The sequence below is a fragment of the Trichomycterus rosablanca genome, chromosome 4 (genome assembly GCF_030014385.1).
Source record: "Trichomycterus rosablanca isolate fTriRos1 chromosome 4, fTriRos1.hap1, whole genome shotgun sequence".
In the NCBI taxonomy this organism is placed as follows: Eukaryota; Metazoa; Chordata; class Actinopteri; order Siluriformes; family Trichomycteridae; genus Trichomycterus; species Trichomycterus rosablanca.
Window position 1 is genome coordinate 39,751,342 of NC_085991.1, and position 27,886 is coordinate 39,779,227.

The 27,886-nt window shown below is 40.0% G+C and overlaps 1 protein-coding gene across 1 annotated transcript; it reads right to left on the reverse strand.

Annotated features, from left to right (window-relative positions):
* wrap53 (WD repeat containing, antisense to TP53) lies at positions 1–27,843 on the reverse strand. Its single transcript, XM_062993308.1, has 11 exons — positions 27,761–27,843; positions 26,208–26,623; positions 24,584–24,764; positions 24,397–24,492; positions 22,277–22,385; positions 14,941–15,029; positions 10,606–10,829; positions 8,471–8,682; positions 5,442–5,545; positions 5,195–5,338; positions 1–2,187 (listed from the first exon to the last, which is right to left on the reverse strand). Exons 2-11 carry the CDS (start codon positions 26,458–26,460, stop codon positions 1,974–1,976), a joined length of 1,626 nt encoding a protein of 541 aa, XP_062849378.1. The 5' UTR covers positions 26,461–26,623; positions 27,761–27,843; the 3' UTR covers positions 1–1,973.
* Positions 27,844–27,886: the final 43 nt, after the last annotated feature.

Below are 27,886 nucleotides of genomic sequence, written 5' to 3' on the forward strand. Positions count from 1 at the left end.
TCAGAGCTGTACAAAAAGCTTTAATAAAGCACTTTTTATATAAAGACACAATGCACACCTTGTAAACAGCATGTTTAGCACTGTTTTATACTTACAGGTTCACTCCTTACCTCAAGAGTAATGTACAAAAATACAGAAATTAAATCACAAAGTGACTGTACTCATTTAGCCACACACCTCTATATACATGTTAAGATGTATCACTGGGTTTGTAAGAAACTGAGGAACAGTACATTTATCGTTGCCATAAAAATACACGATTTACAGATTCACACTGCAGTCTTACGACACGTGTAATAAATGTAGCTGCGTCTCACAGGAGCAGCAGAAGCAAATGGATAGAGCAGTAAGAAAAACAATAGTGAGAAAATAAACTGTGCTGATTCGGTCATTGTTCTTTTCCAGACCTGAGATTTATATCAGCGCTTTCTTATCACCACAAAACCACTAAAGAAAAAACCTTTATATTCAAGACAATGTATTATTAATCTTAAAAAAATAAAAGAACTGCTTTTGCATGTCAGTCTTTTGCAAGTCAGTCCATGCCTTAACACATGAAATTATAACAATTTATACAATTTTTGAACCTCTGCACTTTAATTGACGTGATTGTGTGCCTTTGTTTAGAGCAGGACACCTCAACATTCTCCAAAGTCTAAATAAACTGTATGGGTATTAGAATGCTTAAAAGGGCAAAAAATTTACTGAAGCCTGTGGCCTTTTCGCAGCCTGCGACGCATGGCGGTGATGTAAACCATTGATGTAAATCTTTCTAAAGTCTTGTTTGTGAGTCCACTGTAACAACACTAAACAAACTGCTGTCCATCAGGGGATACCACAGTAAATTTGATAATACTAGTAGTAGTAATAATAGTAGTATTCAGTATTAAAATATTGCTGCACATACTGTATTTATGTGAAATAAAATTTTTACAACACTTCTGGAAAAATATTGCATGAACAGATAAGACAGAAATTCACAATGACAGCACCCAAGACTCTTTAAAGCATTTGTAAATAGCATTATAGTCTGGGACTGCTGTGCTGCCTCAGGACCAGGACAGCTTGCAGTTACAGCAGAAATAAAACATTCAAGACTAAATTAGGAAATGTTACAGAAAGTCATCAGGGTCCATTACCTGAACCTTAATCTTACAGTAGATGTAATGACCAAGAATGTTAACGCTAATAAATTAAGATCTAAGTAAGCAAACAGTTGAACCTATATACGCTTTATCCTGGAGTTCAACTGAATAATAATAGTAAGCCTATTAAACAAAGATAACAGGCACATTTGTTTAAGTGATTAGCTCAGTCAGAATGTGTTTGCATATTATTGTGACCTAGATGAAAATTCAACCACATTTTTTGAGCAATTAATGCAGAAATTCAATTAAAATGCAATCCCCAAACCTATTTTGCAACTGTATGATTCGAGGTGGTTGGTTTGACACTGATGCATGTTCAGGACAGAGCAAGATGAAGACGAATTATTCTCTGTGGCAACCCCGAACAGGAGCAGCCAAAAGATGATTATTAGCGCGTCAAGAGTTAAAATGCTGTGTGACGATATAAAATCTGCCATTAATAATACTGAGGAATATTGAACCTACACAACAAAAGAACTGACAGTAATCTGAATCCTGGTTTTGAAAATCCTCCTTGAATGAAATCAACCAAGAGAATACAGACAGTGAAATGGCTGGTTGGACCTTGGTTGGATCTCTGACGTCTTTTATCTCACACATTTCCTTCTGCTGCTATAAAAGTCTAAGAACTTCAGAGAATGAGCTGAAGGTTTCTATAACCAACACAAGTTAGACTTCAGTTGACTGACTTTTTTTTATTTCTAAAGGAGCTATTATGCGTCTCTGTACTCTTCCTTCTAACAGTCATCACCGTAAAACAGGCAGTTTAAAGATCTTGGTCCTGTTTAGAAGAGAGATTTAATAATTATATTAAAGACATTTTAGCTAGTTCGCCAGCCCTGTTGTCTCCACCTGCTGCCCTTCTTCATGGGTTGAACCCAGTGGCCCAGACCACCACAAAACGAGAGCGTTGTCCTCTCTTACATGGCTTGATGACATTACCCTGTCCTCATCTGAGTCTGAGTCATCGCTGTCTTGAGGCCAAGGGAACTGGCGCTGCCCACTGCAGGACGCCACTAATGGCATGAAGGGATGGACACTGGGGGAAAAAGAGACAAACACTGTTACAGACACTAGCACCTAGTGTTTTCTACTACCTGCTAACATCTAAAGCTCCACATGACCTGTATCTTAGTAAACCTGTTATTTGCTACAATCCAGTACATCTATTTTGTTTACAGGATGCAGTGCTGTTTCTCAAAAACCCAATACCAAAAACAGTAGAAAAAGTACATAAAACATACAACAATGATGTAGATAAAAGTATATAATGCTCCCAAATGTGTTTATACCATTCAACATTAAAGATGATTTCACAGATGAGCAAGTTTCCCATGCTATAGGCACTAACACCCCTACACACCATGACAGACCCTGGCATGACAGAATCTCAACATCTGTTATTACCAACAATTCAAAAGGAGAAATTTTCAGATCACAGCAAACATTTTCTCTTTGCATTGGTATAAAAGTTGGCATCTTTTCTAGTTGTTGTATGGCTTCTGTTTTTTGTGTAGTAGAGTCTTAGAGTGAAGAGGATAAACAGGATTAGGAACGAGTTAATCAGAGGGACAGCGTTGGTAAGATGTTTTGGAGACACAGGTAGAGGTGGGATTGGGATGGTTTGGGCATGTGCAGAGGAGGGATAAGAGTATTACAGGGAGGAGGGTGCTGAGGATAGAGCCACCAGGCAGGAGGAAGAGTGGAAAGCCAAATAGGAGGGCTATGGACCTACCAGGCATTATGACCACTGACAGATAAAGTGAATAACACTGATTATCTCTTCATCACGACACCTGTTAGTGGGTGGGATATACACTCCTGATCAAAATCTTAAGACCAGTTAAAAAATTGAAAGAATTTGCATTTTGCACTATTGGATCTTAAGAAGGTTCCAAGTAGAGCTTCACAATGCTAAAAGAAGAAATGGGTGCAAGAGACAAAAACTTTTAAGCAGCCAATTTATTGAAAACTGCATTTACACTCAAACATGCTTTTTTCAGCTGATCAAAAGTTTAAGACCACAGCCTTTAAAAGCCAAAATGTGCACAGAAATTTGGATTCCATGTCATTTTCTGTCAAGTATTTACACTGTCAAGACCTCCTGATGGCAAAAGCAAAAAAGCTCACTGACTTTGAACGTGGTAGGATTGTTGAGCTTCATAAGCAAGGCCTCTCACAACGTGCCATCGCTGCTGAGATTGGATGCAGTAAGACAGTCATTTTGCATTTATTAAAAGACCCTGAGGGTTATGGAACAAAAAAGTCAAGTGGTAGACCCAAAAACATTTCACCAGCGCTGAGTCGCAGGATCCGATTGGCTGTCCGTCAAGACACGGGACAATCCTCGACCCAAATTAAGGCCATTACTGGTGCTGACTGCAGCTCAATAACCATCAGACGGCATCTGCGAGGGAAGGGCTTCAGAAACAAAAAACGTCTTCAAAGGCCACGTCTTCTTCAACGCCACAAAATTGCCCGTTTGGACTTTGCAAGGGAGCACCAAACATGGGACATTGAAAGGTGGAAGAAAGTTTTATTCTCTGATGAGAAAAATTTTTACCTTGACAGTCCTGATGGCTTCCAACGTTACTGGCATGACAAGGAGATCCCACCTGAGATGTTTTCTACGCGGCACAGTGGGGGGGCGCCATCATGATTTGGGGTGCTTTTTCCTTCAATGGAACAATGGAGCTTCAGGTTGTGCAGGGGCATCAAACAGCAGCTGGCTTTGTGGAGATGTTGCAGCGGGCATCCCTCATGACTGAGGGCCCTCGTCTGTGTGGTAATGACTGGGTTTTTCAACAGGACAATGCTGTAGTTCACAATACCCGCCTTCCAAGAGAATAACGTCACTCTTTTGGACCATCCTGCGTGTTCCCCTGATCTAAATCTGAATGAGAACATTTGGGGATGGATGGCAAGGGAAGTTTACAAAAATGGACATCAGTTCCAGACAGTGGATGCCCTTTGTGAAGCCATCTTCAACACTTGGAGCAACGTTCCCACTAGCCTCCTGAAAACACTTGCATCAAGCATGCCTAAACGATTGTTTGAAGTGATCAACAAGAATGGTGGGGCTACTCATTACTGAGTCCTTTTTTTGACACTTTGATTTCTGTTTTGAGGGGGTTTTCGGGTTTTTTTGAGCTATGGTCTTAAACTTTTGATCAGCTGATGAACAGCCTATTTCAGTTAAATTGTTGTTTTTAATAAATTGCCTGCTCAAAAGTTTTTGTCTCTTGCGCCCATTTCTTCTTTTAGCATTGTGAAGCTCTACTTAGAACCTTCTTAAGATCCAGTAGTGCAAAATGCAAATTCTTGCAATTTTTTAACTGGTCTTAAGATTTTGATCAGGAGTGTATTAGACAGCAAGTGAACAGTTTATCCTCAAAGTTGTTGTGTTAGAAGCATGAAAATGGACAAGCTTAAGGATTTGAGTGGGTTTGACAAGGGCCAAATTGTGACGGCTAGACGAATGGGTCAGAGCATCTCCAAAACTGCAGCTCTTGTGGGGTCTGCAGTGGTCAGTATCTATCAAAAGTGGTCCAAGGAAGGAACAGTGGTAAACCGGCGATAGGGTCATGGGCAGCCAAGGCTCACTGATGCACGTGGGGAGAGAAGGCTGGCCTGTAGCTCAAATTGCTGAAGAAGTTAATGCTGGTTCTGATAGAAAGTGTCGGAATACACAGTGCATCGCAGTTTGTTGCATATGGAGCTGCATAGCCACAGACCAGTCAGGGTGCCCATGCTGACCCCTGTCCACCCCCTAAAGCAGCAACAATGGGCACGTGAGCATCGGAACTGGACCACAGAACAACAGAAGAAGGTGGCCTGGTCTGATGAATCACGTTTTCTTTTACATCACGTGGATGGCCGGGTGCGTGTGCGTCGCATACCCGGGGAACACATGGCACCAGGATGCACTATGTGAAGAAGGCAAGCCGGCGAATGCAGTGTAATGCTTTGGGCAATGTTCTGCTGCAATGTTCTCTTTAATTAGTGATAGTTAAAGTGGTTAGTAGTTTGTACAGATCTGGTGTTACCTGATGCCATTGGTGCAGTCTGTATGAGATTGAAACTGCAGTAGGGGCCCGAGGACCTCTTCATTCCCATCAGGATGTGCTGTGAGCGTGTCCCATACTGACATCATTCCCCCTGTGTCACCACTCACCAGGTACCGACCTGTCCTGCACAACACATCCAGAACCCAGCAGTGTCAAATATAACAGGAGCTATTTAGGCGTGTGGTGTACTCTAATAAACAGCTGATCACACTGCAGTGTAACTTACGGATCAAGGTCAAAGTAGATGCGCTGGTTAGTGCTTACAGTTCTGGGCATTGAGAAAAGAACTCGACATGGCTCTCTCAGATCCCAGCAAAGGATCTCTGGATCCTACAAACATACACAGTTTAATTCAATGGTTTATATTAATGCTAACATTTTGTAATACAAATTCATCCTATTATTTATAAACCCAAAGGGCTGCGTACATGTTAAATTGTTTAAATCTGTCCTAAATTAGTCTGAAATGTTTAATGTTTACCATTCTTGTTCGTGTATATGAGTGTGTGTGGGTTTGTCAACGATATTGTTCTGTTACTTGGATGTCTGGGATAGTGGAGTGATTATGTTTGGGCCAAGTAAACAATCTGTTGCCTTATTGCTATTATTATAAACAGTTAGAGTATAAGCCCCACCAGGAACCAAAAATCAGTTTAAATTAAATAAATGAAAAAGTATGTTAATATAAATGATTATTATTTCTACTACTACTATTATTACTAGGGCTGGCTCGATACCACTTTTTTGTGTCCGATACCGATACTGCAAATTGAGTATCTGCCGATACCGATACCAATACGATACTGACATTTCTCCTCTCAAACAACTAAGCAGTAATAATACATGTCTCAATGCACCATGTTTAAACTAGCTATCTAAATAACAATGCTCAGACTGTGAAACAAATATTCTAAAGGAATAAATACAGAACCTACAACATCACACTTATACTAAACTGCTGTTTTTATTTTCACTTTTACACACAGAACATTTAGCAGCATTTTTGGCTTGTTTAACAAAAGTGTCTACAATTGGAAGATGTGGATGTCAATCAAACGCGATGGACCAATTAGAATTGCCGCAGAGTTGACATTTTCCCTACAAATTCTGTCACATTTTAGATTATTAAAAACCAAAGCATGCTTATTATTACCCTGCTGGATTTTGAAGAGGAAAACGGAAAATGGTGTAGTTTGTTTTATTTTATAACACTAATGGATTAATTGTTGAGGATGTGAGAGATCTCCAAGCCGGGACAAGACCGATTTATCCAAGTTCGATTTATCATTTATAAAGCGATTTTTACTGTGTATAAACAGTGTTTTTAGATGTGGCAGTAGTAGATGATTTGTTAAAATGCTAAAAGTTTAAGTAGATCAGTGTGTTTTAATTTCTGAATGGCTGTTGTGGATGAGTTGTAGATCAGTGGCACATGTTAATAATCATCAAGCGTGAGTGGAAATAAACAACACTTGTCATGTAATGTGAATTACATATATATTGTCTGGCCCTTTAAGAATGTTAAGTGTACAATGCTAGGGTATAGGGACTGGAGCGAGTGTGTAGGGAAGAGATTAGAAAATGATGGTCTCTGGCTGTGCTATGTTGTTCTGTGTTTGCACTGAGCGTGTGTGACATTAAAGTAGCGTTCTCGTGAAAAACCCCACTTGAATGTTTGAACATTTAATTATTTTACAACACTGTTGAAACGTATCTTCGTGTGTTATTTGCTTTACACACAAACAATGGCCTTATTTACATTAAGTGTTATTTACATTAAGTGTTATTTACATTAAGCAAGAGTATCGGATCGGATTACACGTTTTTTTCCCTCCGATATTCGATCCAGTAATTTGGGCCAATATCGGACCGATACAGAGTATCGGGTGCCAGCCCTAATTATTACTATTATTAACAGCAAATGTAATTTAGGTTTTACCATTTAACACAACACACTAAAGATATAATTGTATATCCTGCACTATGGTTTTGAATCTAAATCAAATTTTTTTTTTTTTAAAGTAATAATAACTAATAAAAATTTGCCTTTCACTAGCATTTCACTGCTGCAGACCTCCCCCTCTGACAGAGGAGGGTCGTAACAAACACACACACCCTCTGACACACATAGACAATCAGCTTCATATGGAGTTATGCACTGATCTCAGTTATCCCCCGTCTCTGTGCAGACACCATCGATTCTCAGCAGAGGTCAGAACTTGTTTGTATAGGCACCCGGCCAGCTGTTAGCAGAGCTGAGATTGAAATTTGCGAGTTAGAGATGCCAGTACTGGTGTGCTGGCGTGCTTTACCACTGCACCACCCGAGTCCCCCATTGCATATTAAAATTCTAAATTGGTTAAGTGTAGTAAAATGCAAGACTACAGCATAACAATGGCAACAGCAATACTACTGTCTGGTTTAATGTGAAACCAAAATGTACTTAAAATTTAAAGTCATTTTTAGTTTTTTCTTAACAGTAACTTGACAGGTCTTACAGAATCATGGGCACTGTGGTAACTGTTTAGAAATATCTAATAGGGGGATATCCCACTAGCACACCAGCGCCGAGATTCTGAACTTCTCGGTTCGAAACTTGGTGGTGCCACCGGTCGGCTGGGCGCCATCTGGCGGGCATAATTGCCAGTGCCTGCAGCAGATACTAATTGGCCACCGTGTCTGCAGGGTGGGGACTGGACTATGTCTGGGTGGGATCTTTATACGCTGTGTAAGGACTCCTGGAGACGCCTGTGCAGAATGCAGGGGCGAGAACAGAAGGGCTGTGCACGTGTCGGAAGAGGGGTATGCTCTCCTTGGATGCAATCAGGTAGCCCTCAGCAGCGGAAGACAAATTGAATGCGCTAAATCGGGAGGAAAATGTAGAGAAAATGTATAAAAAAAAAAAAGAAAGAAATATCTTATAGGTCGGATCTAAGGTTGCATTGCAATTACATGAAACTAATCTTTAAATAAACCTGGCTGTCTCCCTGTACTGCTGTAAATGTATAATGAATGCAGAAGTCTGTACTGTTAATTTCAGAAATCTCTATATTTTTGATACTTTGAAAAACACATAGACTTATATTTGGACCAATACAGCAACATTAATATATGCTTTTCTATCAATCATAACTTATCAATCGACTTAAATATGTTTCTCGTTTACGTAGCAACTACTAATCCCTGCATATTCCGCACATTTATCATTGGTAAATTTGCCAACTTTCCACGTGTGGATACAAGCAAGTAACTCACCTTGCGTGCTCCTGTGTACAGATAGTTTCCATCAGGTGAAAACAGCAGGTGGGTGACTCCTCCGTGGTGGCGTTGGGGCAGTAGTGCCAACATTGATCCATCGTCACAGGAGTACAGTCCCACAGTGCGCGAGTATGACCCACATGCATACACAGCCTGAGCCGGACTGAAGGCTATACATGAGATTATACCACTCTGACCCTGCTTCTTCACTGGAATAAGGACAGAAAATAAAGAGGTGGCAGAAGGTTAGGACGGAGAAAGAGAGTTATAGAAGGTAAGAAAAAAGAAGAAGAAATAAAAGGATTAATGAAACCAGATCAGCATGTTATACAATTTGCTGCATAGTAGTTCAGTTTCACAGGCTTGATGGTGAAATACTAGAGTAAGCAAAAGCTCTTTTAAAAATAGAACTTGTGCAGATGTATTATAAATTATTGATTTAAAAATACGGTATTAGGAACAATAATGGCAGCACAGTGGCTCGGTGGGTAGCATTGTCGCCTTACAGCAAGAATGTCCTGGGCTCGATCTGCCTAACGCACGCTCCCTCCGACGTGTCGCACGACTCCTTCTTACTCGCCCATACTTTGGTGGGTTAAAGCGTGAGACCAGTCTTGCACATGAATAGTCACGCACTGATCCCTGTGTTCTTCTACTTCTGTACGGGGCCTCGACTACTAACCACCGTCCTTACACAGCGTTGAAGACCTTACCCTTTTTTTTCGTCCATCAGACTAGTGGCCAATTTTGCCTGCTGCAGGCACTGCCAGTTGTGCCTGTTAGAGAGCGCCCAGCCGACCAGTAGCAGAGCCTAGATTCGAAGTCAGAATCCCAGTGCTGATGAACTAGTGGAATATCCTGCTGTGCCACCTGGGCGCACTGGTAGACCATTTTATACCTTGTAAATGTTTTATTCAGTGACAGGGTATATTTATGCAGTAATGTGTTAAAAGGCTTACAGTCGTCTCATTTGTTCAGAAGAAAATGTGTTCTTATTATTCAGTCACAGAAAAAGAACAGTTGCAAGTAAACACCAAATGGCCAAAAGTATATGGACTTCCCATTATTATTAAGTACAAAAGCATTTCAGCAACAAACATTGCTAACTGGTGCTTAAAAATCATTTAAAAATATGCACCCGACTTAGTGCCTCTTACTAGTGCCTCAAAAAACACATGGTTTGCACATTTTATTAAGTGTAATGTTTTCTATTTTCAGACAAATGATTTCCATTCGTGCTAGTGCCTTTGCTGATATGTCATGGATAGCCTTCAAACCTCCTTCCCACAATCGTTTTTATATTTTTTCCTCGTGTGAACTCGGGTGATGTAGGGAGAGCAGCAGATTAGCACACAATTGTAACCGTTCCACTCACGCTATATTCTCCAATGCATGCCAGAGCCAGGATCCTGATAAGACAGTAGAAGTCACTGTTCCAGGGCAAGAAGGTGATTCCCCATCCAGATTTACCTCTATCAGACACGACCAATATTGATGGGTGCTTGGCCGGGACAGTGGGCTAGTATATTAGAATGCAGGAGCAAATACGTGGAGCAATTATGCTTCAATTAAAGAAGGCTGATTTGACTAAATGATGCCATTCTCAAGCTCTGACAATACTGGTTTTAGTACTGAAACAGAACCAACTTTGCTGGCTAAGCATTGACTTTTGGTGGTCAAAAAAGCATTGAGTGGTGGGCGGTTGTAGCCTAGTGGTTAAGGTACTGGACTAGTAGGGCACTGGACTAGTAATTGAAAGGTCGCTGGTTCAAGCCCCACCACTGTCAGGTTGCCACTGTTGGGCCCCTGAGCAAGGCCCTTAACCCTCAATTGCTTAGATAATATACTGACACAGTACTGTAAGTCGCTTTGGATAAAAGCGTCAGCTAAATGTCAAAAATGTAAATGTAAGCTTGTTTGGAAGCTGGGGTCAGAGCGCAGGGTCAGCCATAGTACGGCGCCCCTAGAGCTGAGAGGGTTACAAGCCTTGCTCAAGGGCCCAACAGTGGCTGTTTGGCAGAGCAGGGATTCAAACTCTCAACCTTCCAATTGATAGCCCAAGACTCTACCCACTAGGCTACCACTGTCCCAATTAACAAGATCATTAATGAGATCGTAATCTGTTCTCTTACCGACGGTGGGCCTCTGTTCACAGTCTCTTCCTGGCCGCTCTGTATAAAACACCCTGACCGTCTTATCAAACCCGCAGTACAGCTGTGAGCCGTCGGGGGAAAAACACAGAGAGTGGGCGGCCGTCAGCTCATCCAGATGGTTGTAGGGTCGAAAGGTTGCGCGGACGTCGCCATAGAAGGCATCCCATATGTGGACTGGGTTGTCACGGCTACTGCTGGCAATACTGGAACAGAAAAAGAAATGCATGATTAATATAAGAAACTAAGTGGGTAAGGTCACGAATAGAAAAGAAACGAATGCCCTCAATGTAATTCAAAGTCAACGTGCGCAAAGATTCAATTGTGCCGCTATTGTAACCTCTAAGTCCGAGACCGAATTTATATTTCAAATGTGCTCGGACATTTAAATCCATTCTGTTCCAGTGCGCTTTATACTGTTTCATTCAGTTCAGATACAGAGCTCTAGGTAGTCAGAAATAAGGAAGCTTTAAAGATGATCGCCTAATTACACAGCCGTCAATGCGAGAAACCATTTTTTCTGCTCTCATCAATCCTTTTATTCTCTCTAAAGGGAAAAAGAAACAATTATGGCAGGGCATTTTTTTGCAGTTTAGGCTGGAACGCTTCCCAGAAAGCAAAACAAAGGCTCTGAAAAGCAGATCTGCTTGATCGTCTCTGAGGGAGAGATACGGTACATTCTTTGCTTTCTGAACATAACACTGAGATCACAGTCCTGCAGCCAAACTTGAAGGAAGAAAAATAAATTTTCATGGAGTTTCCCTGCAAGGTTTAGTAAATTCTACAGGCATATGTTAATGACAAGTCCCACCTCAGATTACAATTCTCAAAACGTTTAAGCATTGAGAAACGGTTAGCGCTCCCCTGAACTCGCAGGCACGGTCTAGATGTTTCCAGCGGTTTTCCTCTCTCAAAATCCCGCTACCAGCTCCAACACACTTCAGAAGCACGGCTTTGTTTTGAGAGGCTCGTTGCTCTGGTTTGATCTCTGCTGGTCTCTTCCTTTGAATGCCTTGTCCTCCCTCTCTCCTCTTCATCGTTACATCTTCCTCCTGTCTGGGATTTCATCCTTGACCTCGTCACCCCAGTTTTGTTGCCGCGGGGTGATTGTTCTTAGTGTGTCTAAACAGACTGTGTGTGTGTGCGCATTTGTGAGTGTTTATGTGCAAAAAGCAGTTAACGAGCAGCCCACAGCAGCATCCCAGCCGCCGCCTGTGACAACAGGAATCTCCTTGGAGACGGCTGGACGGCATTGATGTTGGCCAGCCTGCATTCAAATAAATAATGAGGCTGTTGGGATACTTATTTGTGCACAATAACAGTGCTCAATAAAAAATAAAAAACAGGCCATTTTGTATGAGTCCAAGGGTGATGGAAATGGCTGAAGAGCAAAGATAAGAGACAGCTCAGGCATTCCCTAAACACTTCCAGCAACACTGCCTGGTGCGCACACACAAACATTCACAGTGATGCAAAAAGATATTATATTACTGATGAAATGTCTCTCTCTTTTTCTCTCTCTCTCGTGGGATGTGGCATTTCAAAGACAGAGGTAAAAAGAGGGCAGCCAAGGGAGAGATGAGTTGGCCAACAGGGCTGATAAAAGTGTCATGAATTCCAGACTTTTACTCAAAATTGTGCTTCATATTTTATCCACAGAGCCTGAGAACATCAGAAGTCCTGCAATGTGAGAATAATGTTCAGATTGAAACAATTCCCCTTGCTTCCACAGAAAAGTATCTTTGATAAACTCATACCTTTGATTAACAGTTTTCAGCCATAAAAAGCAGAATATTTTCTGACTCTTTAAAAATGGAAGGCACATTTTATTTCATACTGTTTTTCACCAGAAAGTATGGTATGTTTTAAATCTGTGACCAGTCCTGTACCCCAGTACTAATGCTGAATTTTTCATTACATTTTTGTTCAGGTACCAAAATGATCAAACATGGACATATACAGTATGTGCAGCAGTGCAACTAAGCGTCTTTGAGTATCTTGAAAAGCGCTATATAAATAAAATGTATTATTATTATTATTATTCAATGGTAAGGCCTGGTCAGACCAAACATTGGGAAAATTCCACACACAAAATTACATTCAATTCAATGGGCTTTGCTGCAACACACAAGTCACTGTGGCATGTAACCAATTCCAAACCAGTAGGGTCTTAGGACTGTGGTAGCCTGTGGTATGGGTAGAGCTTTGGGCTATCAATTGGAAAATTGTCAGTTCAAGGCTCTGCTATGCAGCCACTGTTGAGCCCTTAAGCAAGTCTACTGCAGAGGTGCCATACAATAGCTGATCCTGCGCTCTGACCCCAGCTTCCAAACAAGACGGGATATGTGGGAAAAGTATTTCATTGTACTGTACATGTGTATAAAGACATTCTTCTTCAATAGCACAACTGCTCTGATGTGATTACATCTGTAGGGAAGGTGCTTTACATTATTACACAGTTGATCCAAAACAGCTAGTACAACCACAATAGTAAGTGCTTCGCCTAAGATATAATACAACATTACTTGTAACATTACAACATGAATACAAATTATTTCAAAAAAAATGTGGGGAGGCTAAATTACATCAGTTTGAATGTGTACACGTTTTTTATGGTTATGTTTTTATTGTTTACTATACTGTTTTCGATTGTTTTTATTACTTGTATTTTTGCCAATTTGTCACATTTAAATGTTTCAGATCTTCAAACTAATTTAAATATAAGATAAAGACAATATGATTAAACACAAAACGCAGCTTATAAACAACCATTTCATTATTAAAAATAAAGATTTATTTAAAACCTATATCTTCAATGTAAAGATTTGTAGAAAGCCAAATAACTTTCACAGTGATGCAAAAGACTCACTGCAAGGTATCACAAATGTTTGATTGCATTTGTTAATGCCAAGAAAGGCACAAATAGTTATAGTGTCAGGTAGTGCCAAACAGCATTTTTTCCTTCAATAACTGAAATCATGAGGATTATGAAAGAAAAAGCCCTTTGTGTTTACTTGAGTTATTTCTTATATTAAAACTATCTTGATAATCTGAAACAATAAGTGAGACAAATATGCAAATATAAAAGAAATTGGGAAGGGGCAGGGCATTGTAGCTTTTCTATTGAAGTGTAGCTTAGCCAGCTTACAGCAATGCAGACAGGGAAGACAGATTGCAAACAAACTTTCAATTTTAAATAGCATTTATGAAGCCTGAAAAACCAGAATGAAGTCTTAAATTACCCATTAGGTAACAGTAAGACTTTGGTATGACTGGGTTCACAGTGTAGTGATTGTCAGCTTTTTTCCATTTTGAAATGTCACTTTTTAGTAAGATTAGGATGCATGTTAAACACAAGATGGTCATAAAATGTACTTACAGATTCTTTTTAAATTATTGAAACCCAGCAACGTTTTTATGTACCTGAGTTTTAGCTTCATTTTACCTCATTGATCCAAGCGACGCTGAATGTTAAATGGCTTTCCATTGACTGCATGTCCAGCTATATGTTAACAACATAATTCTGAACATATGATGCCCGGTAAAGTACCCTGTGCAGAGTGGATTTCTATTTTCTACCCCCTGTTTTGACACTTGTTTACAGTAGCATTGTTGTCTGTGTCAAGATTAAATGATGCTGCATGTGAAACCTATGTACCAATGCACTCACTGTCCAACCTCCTTATTGTCAACCAGTACGGCTGATCCTATGAGACGTGACATAATGTTCTATTTTAGCATATTTTAACAAGGTTGTTTTATTATTGGATATGTGAAAGTCTCTGCAGACTTGAGATAAGAGAAATGATGTACAACAAAGTATTCAGGTAACTTTAAATAAAAAAAAAAATATGAAAGCCTTTCGTGTACTTTCTGAATTTTAAAACAGCAATTTCAACAAGGTCATTTGTCACACCACCTTGGGTGCTTAGCATATCACCAATGTTACTCATACCCCAGATTTCTGATTAATAACATAGGTATACATAGTATAGGTAATGGCGCCAATACTGGTCGAAATTGCTGTATCAGTATCCAATCGAATTAAACAGTACAGTGAATGTCTCAGAGGTTGAATAACATGACATAGCAGTGTGAAAATAGGACCAAAGATATCCTTTTTTAATAACTGAAGAGGCTCAGCCAGGCTACTGTAAAGATAAATTTTTTAGTATCAAATTCAAACCAGGAAAAACAGGGTCACCACATCACTAGTTTAAATCAATCACACATTGGCCACCAGTTGATTTTCTGTGGCTTTAGAGTCAATATGTATATGTCTCACTGCAGAGCTAATAAATAAGAACAAGCACTTACAAACAGGTGTCTGCATCCAAAGAGCTCATTTTAGGAAACCAGCAGTAGTCGTAAATAGTGTCTCCCTCAGTCATCCTCAGCACTGGACTCTAGATGTAGATAAACAGAGGAAATCAATTATTATAGGCTTTAAGACATTATCCGTTCTTCAATCACTCAGGGCAGAACACCACCGGCCTCATGCGTCAATACGCTTTTCCACAGGGATCTTTCCATAAACAACCTAGTTCAACAAAATCAATATTCTTATCGAGTCGGTTTTGCATGAAAAGAGGGTGCTGCTCCTTAAATAATCCCTCAACAATGAGATGATGATGCATGAGGTAAACAATATAAATCGGTCTGTTAAAACTGTATTTAATAATAATAATTTATATATTTTTTCAATGAGAATTAAAGTTCCTAGTTATGTTTTTAAAAGGGTTTGCATTTTTAAGGCACTACAATTGTACATGGGGAAAAAGTTCCTACACTTGACTTTATACTATATATACAGTGGCAAGAAAAAGTATGTGAACCTTTTGGAATTTTATGGTTTTCTGCATTAATTTGTCATAAAATGTTATCTGATCCTCATCCAAGTCAAGCGTATTGACAAACATAATGTGCCCAAAATAATAACACAAAAAAATTAATTTTCTTTCAGGTCTTTATTGAACACACTCATTCAACATTCAAAGTGGTAGTGGAAAAGTAAGTGAACCCTTGGAATTAATAGCTGGTTGACCCCCCTTGGCAGCAATAACCTCAACCAGGCGCTTCCTGTAGCTGTGGATCAGACCTGCACATCGTTCAGGAGGAATTTTAGCCCATTCTTCCTGGCAGAACTGCTTTAGCTCCGTCATGTTCCTTGGACGCCTCATGTGTACGGCTCTCTTCAAGTCAATCCATAGCATTTCTATAGGGTTGAGATCTGGGCTCTGACTTGGCCACTCCAAAAGGCGGATTTTGTTTTTCATAAGCCATTCTGTTGTGGACTTGCTCCGGTGTTTTGGGTCATTGTCCTGTTGCATCACCCAACTTCTACAGAGTTTCAGCTGGCGAACAGACACTCTCACATTATCCTGTAGAATTTTTTTATACACTTGGGAATTCATCTTCCCCTCAATGACTGTAAGCTGGCCAGGCCCTGATGCAGCAAAGCAGGCCCAAATCATGATGTTCCCTCCACCATACTTGACGGTTGGGATGATATTTTCATGATGATGTGCAGTGCCTTTTTTACGCCAGATGTATCGCTGCGTGTTCTTTCCAAATAGTTCAATCTTAGTTTCATCTGTCCACAAAACATTTTGCCAGTACCGTTGTGAAGTGTCAATGTGCTCTTTCGCAAACTTCAGGCATGCAGCAATGTTCTTTTTAGTAAGCAGCGGCTTCCTTCGTGGTGTCCTGCCATAGACACCCTGCTTGTTCAAGGTTTTACGAACTGTAGACTCATGAACATGAAGATGTTAGCCTGTACCAATGCCGCCTTCAAATCTTTGGCTGTCACTCGGGGTTGTTTCTTCACCTCATTGATGAGTCTCCGTTGTGCTCTTGGGGTCATTTTGACTGGGCGCCCACTTCTTGGCAGAGTAGCCACAGTCCCAAATTGTCTCCATTTGTAGATTGTTTGCCTTACTGTAGACTGGTGAATTTCTAAAGTCTTTGAAATGACTTTGTAACCCTTTCCAGCTTCATGTAAATCAACAATTTTTGATCGTAGATCCTCTGAAAGCTCTTTTTGGCGAGGCATGGCTTACATACGCGCATCCTTCTTGTGTGGAGCAAACTCAAAAAGTCTAAGTGGTTTTTTATCAGTCAAAGTAGCTCTAGTCCACACCTCCAAACTCATTTTCTTAACAAGACTCCAGGTATGCTAACACCTGACTCCAATTAGCTTTTTTGAGATCATTAACTCAAGGGTTCACATACTTTATCCACTAGCACTATGATGTTTTTATGGTTGTTCTCAATGAAGACATGAAGTATCAAAATGTTTGTGTGTTATTATTTTAGGCACATTATGTTTGTCGATATGCTTGACTTGGATGAGGATCAGATAACATTTTATGACAAATTAATGCAGAAAACCATAAAATTCCAAGAGGTTCACATACTTTTTCTTGCCACTGTATACTGTATATATATATACATATATATATATATATATATATATATACACAGTGTATCACAAAAGTGAGTACACCCCTCACATTTCTGCAGATATTTAAGTATATCTTTTCATGGGACAACACTGACAAAATGACACTTTGACACAATGAAAAGTAGTCTGTGTGCAGCTTATATAACAGTGTAAATTTATTCTTCCCTCAAAATAACTCAATATACAGCCATTAATGTCTAAACCACCGGCAACAAAAGTGAGTACACCCCTAAGAGACTACACCCCTAAATGTCCAAATTGAGCACTGCTTGTCATTTTCCCTCCAAAATGTCATGTGATTTGTTAGTGTTACTAGGTCTCAGGTGTGCATAAGGAGCAGGTGTGTTCAATTTAGTAGTACAGCTCTCACACTCTCTCATACTGGTCACTGAAAGTTCCAACATGGCACCTCATGGCAAAGAACTCTCTGAGGATCTTAAAAGACGAATTGTTGCGCTACATGAAGATGGCCAAAGCTACAAGAAGATTGCCAACACCCTGAAACTGAGCAGCAGCACAGTGGCCAAGATCATCCAGCGTTTTAAAAGAGCAGGGTCCACTCAGAACAGACCTCGCGTTGGTCGTCCAAAGAAGCTGAGTGCACGTGCTCAGCGTCACATCCAACTGCTGTCTTTGAAAGATAGGCGCAGGAGTGCTGTCAGCATTGCTGCAGAGATTGAAAAGGTGGGGGGTCAGCCTGTCAGTGCTCAGACCATACGCCGCACACTACATCAAATTGGTCTACATGGCTGTCACCCCAGAAGGAAGCCTCTTCTGAAGTCTCTACACAAGAAAGCCCGCAAACAGTTTGCTGAAGACATGTCAACAAAGGACATGGATTACTGGAACTATGTCCTATGGTCTGATGAGACCAAGATTAATTTGTTTGGTTCAGATGGTCTCAAGCATGTGTGGAGGCAATCAGGTGAGGAGTACAAAGATAAGTGTGTCATGCCTACAGTCCAGCATGGTGGTGGGAATGCCATGGTCTGGGGCTGCATGAGTGCAGCAGGTGTTGGGGAGTTACATTTCATTGAGGGACACATGAACTCCAATATGTACTGTGAAATACTGAAGCAGAGCATGATCCCCTCCCTCCGAAAACTGGGTCGCAGGGCAGTGTTCCAGCATGATAATGACCCCAAACACACCTCTAAGATGACCACTGCTTTATTGAAGAGGCTGAGGGTAAAGGTGATGGACTGGCCAAGCATGTCTCCAGACCTAAACCCAATAGAACATCTTTGGGGCATCCTCAAGCGGAAGGTAGAGGAGCGCAAAGTCTCGAATATCCGCCAGCTCCGTGATGTCGTCATGGAGGAGTGGAAAAGCATTCCAGTGGCAACCTGTGAAGCTCTGATAAACTCCATGCCCAGGAGAGTTAAGGCAGTTCTGGGAAATAATGGTGGCCACACAAAATATTGACACTTCAAGAACTTTCACTAAGGGGTGTACTCACTTTTGTTGCCGGTGGTTTAGACATTAATGGCTGTATATTGAGTTATTTTGAGGGAAGAATAAATTTACACTGTTATATAAGCTGCACACAGACTACTTTTCATTGTGTCAAAGTGTCATTTTGTCAGTGTTGTCCCATGAAAAGATATACTTAAATATCTGCAGAAATGTGAGGGGTGTACTCACTTTTGTGATACACTGTATATATATACAGTGTATCACAGAAGTGAGTACACCCCTCACATTTCTGCAAATATTTTATTATATCTTTTCATGGGACAACACTATAGAAATAAAACTTGGATATAACTTAGAGTAGTCAGTGTACAACTTGTATAGCAGTGTAGATTTACTGTCTTCTGAAAATAACTCAACACACAGCCATTAATGTCTAAATGGCTGGCAACATAAGTGAGTACACCCCACAGTGAACATGTCCAAATTGTGCCCAAAGTGTCAATATTTTGTGTGACCACCATTATTATCCAGCACTGCCTTAACCCTCCTGGGCATGGAATTCACCAGAGCTGCACAGGTTGCTACTGGAATCCTCTTCCACTCCTCCATGATGACATCACGGAGCTGGTGGATGTTAGACACCTTGAACTCCTCCACCTTCCACTTGAGGATGCGCCACAGGTGCTCAATTGGGTTTAGTCCATCACCTTTACCTTCAGCTTCCTCAGCAAGGCAGTTGTCATCTTGGAGGTTGTGTTTGGGGTCGTTATCCTGTTGGAAAACTGCCATGAGGCCCAGTTTTCGAAGGGAGGGGATCATGCTCTGTTTCAGAATGTCACAGTACATGTTGGAATTCATGTTTCCCTCAATGAACTGCAGCTCCCCAGTGCCAGCAACACTCATGCAGCCCAAGACCATGATGCTACCACCACCATGCTTGACTGTAGGCAAGATACAGTTGTCTTGGTACTTCTCACCAGGGCGCCGCCACACACGCTGGACACCATCTGAGCCAAACAAGTTTATCTTGGTCTCGTTAGACCACAGGGCATTCCAGTAATCCATGTTCTTGGACTGCTTGTCTTCAGCAAACTGTTTGCGGGCTTTCTTGTGCGTCAGCTTCCTTCTGGGATGACGACCATGCAGACCGAGTTGATGCAGTGTGCGGCGTATGGTCTGAGCACTGACAGGCTGACCTCCCACGTCTTCAACCTCTGCAGCAATGCTGGCAGCACTCATGTGTCTATTTTTTAAAGCCAACCTCTGGATATGACGCCGAACACGTGGACTCAACTTCTTTGGTCGACCCTGGCGAAGCCTGTTCCGAGTGGAACCTGTCCTGGAAAACCGCTGTATGACCTTGGCCACCATGCTGTAGCTCAGTTTCAGGGTGTTAGCAATCTTCTTATAGCCCAGGCCATCTTTGTGGAGAGCAACAATTCTATTTCTCACATCCTCAGAGTTCTTTGCCATGAGGTGCCATGTTGAATATCCAGTGGCCAGTATGAGAGAATTGTACCCAAAACACCAAATTTAACAGCCCTGCTCCCCATTTACACCTGGGACCTTGACACATGACACCAGGGAGGGACAACGACACATTTGGGCACAATTTGGACATGTTCACTGTGGGGTGTACTCACTTATGTTGCCAGCTATTTAGACATTAATGGCTGTGTGTTGAGTTATTTTCAGAAGACAGTAAATCTACACTGCTATACAAGCTGTACACTGACTACTCTAAGTTATATCCAAGTTTCATGTCTATAGTGTTGTCCCATGAAAAGATATAATGAAATATTTGCAGAAATGTGAGGGGTGTACTCACTTTTGTGATACACTGTATATATACAGTATATATTAAGGCACCATATGTTATTTAGCATTACCAGTATTTAAACTAACAAGAGGCAAACTTTAGACAACCGCAGTCAGACACTACAGAAATTTCTTCATTAACAGTGTAAATTAATTCTCTTACAGCCCGTCACTGTCAGCTCCCACCTTATTCATGTATTTCTCAATACTAAATTTAGCAGTTACACTGTTTAAACACCCCAGCAACTCCAATGCTAACATTCATACCAGATCACACACAGTATCGTGCCAGGCTGCTGCTGTGTTGAGAATAATCTCAAATATCACATCAGATGTGGCCCTATGCAGGATTATGATTTTAAATAAAACTTTCAAAAAATGAACAGTGAAATCATATACTACGGTAATTATAAAACAAAATTTTTTTTAAACAAATCTGATTAACTGTAAAATCTAAAGGCCAACACTAACAAAATTAAATTACTCAGTGGTTATAAATCCACTCAATGCCCAAATCTAAAACCATGAGTGGTTCTGTATAACTATTTGAATATTAAGTCTCTTGTCAAATACTTTAATCACACATTTTACAGTAAAACAAATACTAAAAATAAAAAAAAACATAATCTGACTGAATATAAATCGGGCTAAAAAGAAAAACTAAAAACAAAGACGCACTCAGGGACACATCAGTCCAATACATTAGCACCAATAACACACAGACCATGCTTTGAGTCTCAGCCTCTACAGACACAATCAGCCTTATATGAGGAAGGAAAGGCCAGACAGGAAGTCACCTTGACGCTGCAACAGCAACTCCGCCTGTCTAGTTAAGGCGCCAGCCTTGACCAGCATGGTTGTCATGTATTTCAGCAGAGGAGAATAAAAGGGGGAAAATAATAATAATAAAAATTAATAGAAAAAAAATTTGGGGATCTATTATAGCCCTGTTGATCCCTTTTTATTGGTTAATGGGTGCAAAACTGCAGAGAGCAAGTGATTTTTTACAAAGTATATATGTAAACGAATCTATATTGTATTTTAATATGCTGCTACATGTTTATATAGTGTTAATATTAATATCTTTGTGATAGTATAATAGTGTTAATAATAATGATATATTTATGATTTAATAAAAATAGCACATTAGGAAAGTCTGATTTAACAGTCTGCTCATGTACTAATATTCATTACCTAGATCAGGTGTGTCCAAACTACCGCCCATGTTACAATTTTTGAAACAGCATTGAGGTATTTTAGAAATTAAACTAAAGTTGGCCACTATTGAGCAGGATTTTAATGAGAAAACAGTCTAAAATGCTCCCCATCTTCTTGCCCCAACTCAAAAAACAACGTTACACCTACACTAACTTTCCTGAACTTCTGGCTAGACATGGTGCCTTTAAAGAAAGTCCTACTCCAAAAAACCTCACTTTTTCACTGTTTTCAGGGGAAGTGTGTATGTTTAATGTTTTAATTGTTTTAATTGATCAGGAAACAGCTGCTGTAATGACAGTTTATTAATGTTTCCATTAGGATTATTCACTGGTAAGAAAAAAACTTAAGTTTATACAACACTGTCAAAGACAGATTAAAGTTAGTCACTTAAATAAACAGGCTGTGTTGTTGATAGTAACCAAGCAGGCCTATTATTTTTTTATTTATTTTATTACACAGGGTCTATGTACCATTAGTGCATATTGTTTCTACATCTGTACCCAAACAAGAAAATTCTGGACACCCCTGAACTGGACAGATCTCACACAAGCACTACAGGTAAACATCCATTTGGATTCTGCTTCTTACACAAAAAAATCTGTAAAAATCCCTTCTTAAAAGTACATTTAATATGACAATTTAATTAAAAAAATTTTTTTTAATGCTGACGAACCAATTCATCATAAGTTTAAGGTGAAACAAAGCAAAAGCCTAAAAAAGGGCAGAAATAGTTCTAACCATCTCTGAGAGCAGATCCCAGCTGTTGGTGTAGAGCTCAGACGGGAGATTATACACACGCAGCACATTATCCGCACTGTTCGTCAGGATACACGAACCATCTGGAGCCCTGAGATAGAAAGACATGGAAAAAAGAAATTTATTTTAGATTTACACCTGCTGTTTATATGAGCAGATCTCTCTCATACAGACACTTATGTTTTCAATAACATTTTAAATTAGTCTAAATGTCGAACAGAATTGCACAAAACAATAAAACTTAATGCTTAAAACTAAATGATTATAATTAAAGTGCAACAATTACTACATAAAGTGTAAAGTGCTGTTATATTTCTGCATTAAGAGTTTAACGTCATGTTTTACACACCTTGGTTACACCCATGACAGGTAGTTACTGGTTACACAAGATTCATCAGTTTAAGTTTAATGTCAAACACAGTCATGGATAACTTTGTATCTCCAGTTCACCTCACTTGCATGTCACTGGACTGTGAGAGGAAACTGGAGCTCCCGGAGGAAACCCACACAAATACAAGGAGAACATGCAAACTCCACACAGAAAGGACCTGGACCGCTTCACCTGGGAATCGAACCCACAGTGCCACCCATTGTGGTTAACAGACGTATATACACTGATCAGCCATAACATTAAAACCACCTCCTTGTTTTTACACTCACTGTCCATTTTATCAGCTCCACTTACCATATAGAAGCATTTTGTAGTTCTACAATTACTGACTGTAGTCCATCTTTTTCTCTACATATCTTTTTAACCTGCTTTCACCCTGTTCTTCAATGGTCAGGACTCTCCCAGGACCACGACAGAGTAGGTATTATTTAGGTGGCGGATCATTCTCAGCACTGCAGTGACACTGACATGGTGGTGGTGTGTTAGTGTGTGTTGTGCTGGTATGAGTGGATCAGACACAGCAGTGCTGCTGGAGTTTTTAAACACCTCACTGTAACTGCTGGACTGAGAATAGTCCACCAATCAAAAATATCCATCCAACAGCGCCCAGTGGGCAGCGTCCTGTGACCACTGATGAAGGTCTAGAAGATGACCAACTCAAACAGCAGCAATAGATGAGCGATCATCTCTGACTTTACATTTACAAGGTGACAACTAGGTAGGAGTGTCTAATAGAGTGGACAGTGAGTGGACACTGTATTTAAAAACTCCAGCAGCGCTGCAGTGTCAGGTCCACTCATACCAGCATAACACACTAACACACCACCACCATGTCAGTGTCACTGCAGTGCTGAGAATGATCCACCACCTAAATAATACCTGCTCTGTGGTGGTCCTGTGGGGGTCCTGACCATTGAAGAACAGGGTGAAAGCAGGTTAAAAAAGTATGTAGAGTTACAGATGGACTACAGTCAGTAATTGTAGAACGACAAAGTGCTTCTATATGGTAAGTGGAGCTGATAAAATGTACAGTGTGTGTAGAAACAAGGTGGTTTTAATGTTATGGCTGATCAGTGTATATTATTTCCTTATTCATTCATTACAGTAAGGAAGCTTTTAAGCACATGGAATTTGTGTGTTGATATCATAAATCTGACAATGGCTACATGCCTGGAAATTTTCAAATCTGTTGTTAGGATGGAATGAAACGACTTTAAAATGATCTAAGCAAGTGTATTCTGTCTCCATGTGCAGCATTTGTTTAAAAATGTAAATTAATTAAGCATTGTGTAGCTACTTTATTATCTGTGATAGCAGATGAATGTGCATCTGTCAGATTATGCTGGTGGGTTTATACCAGTTTTATCTAGTTCAACGATGTGAACATTAGGTACTTGGCTAATAGTTCCCCCTGGTGGAGAAGCATTAGCCTGCAGAATGTGAGTGATTACCAAGTCAAGTCCATGAGGTGCTTTGTTTTTATAAATTGATCCTGCAAGGATCCTGGAAAAAGCTTTAAAAAGATGATGATGCATTTAGGGATCTGTTTCAGATGTGAATTTTCTTATAAATAGGATTGTGTGCGCTGGTACGAAAGACATTATTTATGTATGATGTATGATGTCCATGACCAAGTGTTTTTGGCCAAGAGCAAAACAGTGTCTGTTGAGTACAAGCTTGTGTTAAAATATGTATAAATCATTAATCCTACCATTTGCAGCCTTTGAGGTAGTTTTCAGGAGAGTGGGTGTATTCTGCCCATGAACCCGTCAACATTCGAGGGTTCTGACTGAAATCCAGGCCCAGGCTATATGTGTACCAACATAATACACAACAAAAGTAAGTTCCCGGTCAGCAACATGTAATACAGATCTGAATTAATGTCACAATCCACTTACTACTGCTGCTGGTATTCACGGTGCTCTGGACTGGTGTTTTCCATGTTATTATGTCCTTCATCCTCTCCTCCCTCAGTCTCTCTAAATACTTCTTCATTCCCTCTTCCACTCTTATGGCATTCGTCCTCTTTTTGGGCAGGTTCTGTAGTTCTCTCTTCAACGTCCCCTGGTTGACTAAGCACTGTGTGACATGCAAGATAGAGGTGATTAGACTGAAAATGACTGAAGCTACACATCCGAATATATTGTCATATGCACATAAATCCAGTATGTTTAAAGGTACGTCAATAAATATATTATTCATTCAGTCATTATGAGTTTTACCACCGCTGTATCAAATTCAGGGTCACAGTGGGTACGATTCATTGGGCGAAATGCAGGAAACAATCCAGACAGGTCACTAGTCCATCACATAGGCAAACACACACACATTCACCCACACCCAGGGCAAATTAGTATCTCCAATTGGCTTGACTGCATGTCTTTGGACCCACACAACAAAACTCCACAAGAAAGGACCCAGACCGCTCCAACTGGGATACAAACCCAGGACCTTCTTGCTGTGAGGCTACAGTGCTACCCAAAAAATACTAAGCAACCAGAAAATGCTTTTTAGAAGCTCCAGGTTGGACTACTGCAAATTCAAAGCCAGCAAGTGAGCTACAGCCATGCTGATTCTACAATACACTTCAGGTACTTCTAAATGCTGCTGCTTGCAAACAGACACAAAATCAATTATATGCCTACAACATTGAGGCAACAGGTCGAGTTAAACCTGTTCTTTATCCAGCATGTCCCTGTGCACAAAGCAAGGTCCATAAAGACATTGTTTGACATGTTTGGAGGAACTTCAACGGCCTGTGCAAAGCCCTGACTTCAATGTCACTGAAAACCTTTGGGAAAAATCAGACAAGCACCTAGCTTAGCTAATGATTGATGCTGATTATTATTGTTATAATGATGATCACTCTCATAATTAGATTTAAATTAGTTGTTAATTCTATAGTCTGTACCGTTCTGGTTTTGCCATTTGTATTAGGGGAAATGTGGTTGAGGCTAGCAGATAATTCTGTCATTCAGCTTATATAACTACCATATCCCAACCTTACAGCAGGTTTTACCCCAGGATTAACTCAAGTTTTACAATATACCAAAGGCAGCTCAGCATCTTACCATTTGAATCACCATACTTACTCACTTTCCATGGTAAATTTTCTCTCGGGCACATTTAATACATGGAAGTGAGATCTGGTGGCTTTACTTAAAGCAGCAACATTTGATTATGAACTAAATACCATTTTAACCCATGTGATATTAATTTAAATCTGCAAGAATCCTGTTTACATTATTTGTTGCCATAATGACTACAGCCATTTGCATTGTTCAACGGAATTCTTTAAATGCACATGAAGCTTGCACTAAATTAAACTAAATACAGAATAGAATGGGAGGGACTGCTGATTCTTTTTCCTAATGCTTTAAAAATTTGTATTGTACACTGTACACTCCAGAAAAGTTAAACAATTGTGTAAAACATACATTTTATATTTACCCAATACAATTTATAGAAAGGACAGATGAACAGTTGTGGTACTGTTATAGAAAGATGTCTAAATTATGTTACCTTTGTCTGCAATCCCAACAAGGTTCTGATCATTATTAACTTCTGACACTGTCTCTGTGCTGGTCTCCACATAATTAATGTCCTGCTCCACTCCTTCACTTAAACGTGGCAGTTTGACAGCGGGTTGTGCCTCGTCTTGGTCTCCGATGCAGGATGAAGAAGGTGCACACTGATGAGGCTCTACATCAGCTTCTGTCTCCTGACCTGCTCCTCCCAGACCTCCTGCTTCACTACATGGCCCAGTATCTGACATAACTGTCTGTATTTTAGTATGTAGTCTTATTTGCTGTCTTTTCAGTTAATGAGTTTGTGTGAAAGAAAGTGAAGCTTGTGAAGTCCTTGTGAAGCTTCTTCTGTGACAGATGCCAAGTGGGAGTTGGTGGGGTCAGGCTTCAGAAACAGCATACAAGTAAATGCTAAAGAAAAGTACAGGAAGGAAAAAAAGTGTAAGAAAACTCACATTCACTCAAACAGTCACATTCACTCTGCCTCAAATTTTTTAAATCATTAATTTTTAACTTTACTGCCCAAACTCAGATAACATCAGGCTACCAAAAACAGCCTTAGTTAGTTCACAACCAGCTGAAGAAGTCACTTGAATTGAGTAGCGAAACGTATCTCTACAACAAACTTGTGTCCAGATGAACTTCGTGGATTTGTGCACCTGGATTATTGAGCATGCATCAAGAGAGCCCCAGTAACATTTATGGAATTTAGCAGATGCAACTAAGAATTAAGGGTCTTGCTCAGAGTTCCAATGTGGCAACCTGGCAATGTTGGGGATTGAACTGCCAACCCTCTGATTACTAGTCCTGTACCTTTATCACTAAGCTACCACTGCCCTATTATTATCAGCTGCCCGTGTACTGTATTATTAAGGCTTATTATTCCTTTTCCATCAAACTTTACAGTTGGAATTTTAATACACAACTGTAGCATTTGCCAAACCCAGGTTGAAGAGGTTCCTCACTGCTGCTGCAAGAATGGCCTCTACGCCTGTATAAGGGATGCTGGTTAACATGGTTAACACTTTTTCGCTTGATATCATCTGTGCCATTTGCATTGTACAACTTTTGATTCATTCATTAACTTCTTCAGTGTGTGATGATCACGTTGAACTAACTTGAATATTTTCAGTTTAGGTAGTTTCAGATACAGATTTTACTATCTCCTATTTTCCTGATGCAATATCTCTTTTTGCTCATTTTAAGCTTTGCTTTAAGCAGTTTTTTTGTAGCTTTGCAAACAAAATGAATTGGTTTGCTAAAACAGCAAGCAAGTTAGGTAACTATTGTGACACTAACTCAAGAGCAGCCGAGCTAATTAATAACAGGATATATTGACATGTATCAAAAATACATGGATGCATAATAATGCTGAACACACTGTATTAACTGTATTATGTATAGATTTATATACACACAGATCCAGGTCGGTGCAAAATTACAAAGTGCACAAATAACACCAATAATAAAAATACATACACTGGCATGCGTGATGTGATGATATTATGGGCAGTAAAAGTTATCCAATAATAATAAAACATGCAGTACCACATGTTGTTGGACAATGTCAGATCGTGATCTCCGCAGTTCGGTATTCCTCCAGCAGTTGTTTTATACGCATATTTACTGTGTTTTTGTCTTATTAAAGTACGACAGAAAACTGTAAAGTCCATG